The sequence below is a fragment of the Opisthorchis viverrini genome (assembly GCF_000715545.1).
Source record: "Opisthorchis viverrini unplaced genomic scaffold opera_v5_8, whole genome shotgun sequence".
NCBI classification, from domain to species: domain Eukaryota; kingdom Metazoa; phylum Platyhelminthes; class Trematoda; order Opisthorchiida; family Opisthorchiidae; genus Opisthorchis; species Opisthorchis viverrini.
This window is the reverse complement of record NW_008751664.1, coordinates 525,676-528,942: the sequence shown is the minus strand read 5'-3', so window position 1 is coordinate 528,942 and position 3,267 is coordinate 525,676. Positions and strand designations below refer to the sequence as shown.

Genomic DNA, 3,267 nt, shown 5'->3' with positions numbered 1-3,267 from the left:
TCAGAGCGAAGTTTAGTCCCTTTTCTAACAGACAGCGTTCGTCTTTACTAAGTGGTCTATCTGACAAGTTAACTACACCACAGTAATTGGTGGATGGTTTCTTCGTTTCTGTGACCTTTCTGGGTCCCTGAGTCATGGGGAGCAGTTGTTCGAACTTAGGATCTGCCTAATTTTTTCGAAAACGATGCTACAAATTTAGTTTACTATCAATACATACCTTGATTTTAAACTAAAATATGATCAAGGCATGTGTTGGTTGCTGATTTACACCAAGCTTACTGAAGAGAATGTTCAAACCGTTCCGGATTGACCACGAATCATTCTACTAGGCCTTCATCGGTCACAAACCAATAGATCGATACAGAGGGTGAGCCATCGATGACGGCGGAAACCTGTGCAGCGCATTATATGGTGTCTGTCCTTATGGACCGCAAGTCCTGAGACTGTTAAAATAGGCTGTGTTAGTAAACTGCAAAAATGCAGTACAACGAGATCATTTTAGACGCCGTAAGTGCACACAGTATGCAGTAAAGTACATGTGATGCTCCAGTCTGTCCCTCCTGCATGTCCCGATATCCATAGCAGCAGCTTGCACTATTTACTGTAAAACTGCTGTCGTCATGACAGCCAGTTTTGGGTGTATGTCAGCTCAGCAATGAAACAGACTTCTTCACTCAATCTAATAATAGACCATTTTGTCTCGTAAATAGTTTTCTGTTTTTCTCCTTCATCACTCTAATAGAATATGTCCCTACGAATGGAACTGAGCGACATCCAGTCAGAATTTGAACAAGACCGCAGCGACTACCTCGATACCATCAGAAGGCAACAGCGTCAAATGGACCTCCTACAAGCTATCATTGATCGTATACAACCATGTATCAGACGGGACAGCAATTATTATAACGTAGACAAGATAAAGCGTATCGCCAAGTAAGCGACAATAGTGTTTTCAACTTATTGACTGTTCGTCAAAATCTGGGCCGTCGTTCAGGACAATAGAAATGGCTTAGATATTCATGCGATTTTCGATGCTCTAGATACTTAAAACTAACAACTGAAAGGGGTCAAAATGTGAGCTACTTTTAATAGATTTACTGCCCTACTTACAAGGTGTTACGTCAAAAGTGAGGCGTCCAATTGACTTCGCATCCGTCCATCAATCGAAGGGATCTCCATCTGTTGCCATGCTACTCAAACCGACTGGGTACGATTTAAGTCTAGGGTAGTTTGTTACCTGGCCGGAATAACTGCATGATTTCTCCTCAGTAATGTTTCCAAATTCGCTCACTCGACTGCATCATGTGGCACGTGGATTTTTCACCGAAGATACCAATTCGCCTTGTTAAGCTTGCCACACGATTAAGTCACCTCTACCATAGAAATACTAAAATTGCTACGCTAAAGGCGGTGATTGTGTGACTTCCAGGCTTAAGCTCAAGTCCTTGAGAGAAACATTCTGTGAAGTCAATCTTCTAGTAGACTTGTAAATTCAAATGGTAACTCTGAGGATTCGTGAAAACCACCGCACCAGAAAGTGAAATGAAAATAATCGTTTAGCAATACCCTTTCGGTGCCACCCGAAGGAGGACTGAGATACTAATATGTTGCCTAAGCCTAAATAGGAGCAGTTGAAATCACATGCTGGGTTCGAACCTTTCGGTCGATAAGTTCGTGCCTCAAACAGTCAGCTGTCTCATGGACAGTTTCTTTGATGGTTAACCCCATATTTTGACATTCAGTAGAGACAGTTTGGGATGGCCGCAAGTAAATACTCAGTGGAACTAGTTGTTAGTCTGGGTGTCGGTGGAAATTTGTTGTTAGGTGAGTATTGCGACTCGACTCTGTATTTTGCGAGAACTATCGCGTATTCACCTGCCTCAGTAATATTTGACGATACTTTTCCTAGTGAGGAACATTTCACAAATGGGACGAATTTCATTCGCGACAACTGCTTCCCTCTTCCACCATATTTTAGGTTTGATGAAGAAAAGAATGAATGGGTCCTTCCTCAAATGACTGTTGAGCGAACGCATTTTCCGCTCGCTGTGACAGATCCAATACGTGCAACCACAGACTTACCGGAAGGACTCGGACCCCTAAATTCATTGAGAGTAGCTGGCGTTGTAAGGGATATGGAGAAAGAAAACGAGGAAGAGGCGCGCTATTATGCCAAATTGGCGAGTAGAACTCAATCGCAACCGAATTATTTTGCTAATCGTCGAGCCAATCAGCTACTGATTGACGCAGGTGAGCGATGCCCGGGGTGATGCTGAACTACTGCAGTGATAGCGGAATAGTCAGATTTTGATAGTTCAGGGTAATATAGTTTGAGTTGAATAGAAAAGTAATGGTGACCAATGACCGAAAAGTAACACATCCTTTGAAAAACTAACAATTCATTCATGTCATGGAGTTCAGCAACAATCCAGCTCAAACTATAGAAACTTTCTGGGTTATTGTATTGTTAAGTGAGCCCCTTGGTATGCATAGCACGAGGAACCTGCTAAGATGGAACACATAGGATTCAGTATTTTACTGTCAATATCAGCCGGGCGACCTAATTCCTGTTGACGAAAACCGTATTGGAACGGCTGTCCTATTTCTGACTTCGTAAATACCCACTTCTTCCTCGTAAATATGCCAAAACGGCGGTCCCAGAGATGGGCACTGCCTATGCGATCTAGTCAAACTGCTTACCTCGGATGCCCCTTGAAAGGCGCATATCTCTGAGACTGAACAGAATCACCCACCCTCAATACAAGTTTACAATCTCATCAGAGCTTTCTGTATAGTTTGGGCAAGAAATATATGAAACAATCATACAGTCACCGAAACCTATCTGGTTTATTGTTCTTGAATTTTTGGACGGCGGTCAATTATTAGTTGCCCAGTTCAAATGGGTTGAAATCAAAACCAGATGCGATTCGCTGATAAAGTGGGTCCTACAGAACTTAACATAGCGTGCGGGTAATTCCTATATTGGGAATATCATATCCAGTCTCAGGCTGAGAAACCCTGATATTAGGTTGCCTGAAATGAACTGAGTTAGGCTTACTTTAGTGGCGAGAATGGGTTGAAGTTAGTGTTCCGTTATTCGGAAATCCTGTTAACGTGGCTTATCAACATGCTATCCAGTTGATACCTATTAGCGTAGTTTTCTTGCCACGGTCGAACTGAATTAGTTGCTCATAATGAAACCGAATACACAGTCCACCAAATCTGTTGTTTCCACCATAATATAAGAAGGTTCAGCAGCGCTTCACT

At 42.5% G+C, this 3,267-nt stretch overlaps 1 protein-coding gene across 1 annotated transcript in view; it reads left to right on the top strand.

Moving 5' to 3' along the window:
• The window catches only part of T265_12632 (hypothetical protein), a gene marked incomplete at both ends in the record, with an annotated part of 36,767 nt that overhangs the window by 31,886 nt on the left and 1,614 nt on the right, over window positions 1–3,267 (top strand). Inside the window, 2 exons of the mRNA XM_009164714.1 lie at window positions 743–933; window positions 1,979–2,250. Of these exons, the coding sequence (XP_009162978.1) occupies window positions 743–933; window positions 1,979–2,250 (463 nt within the window). The remainder of the gene's footprint in view (window positions 1–742; window positions 934–1,978; window positions 2,251–3,267) is intronic.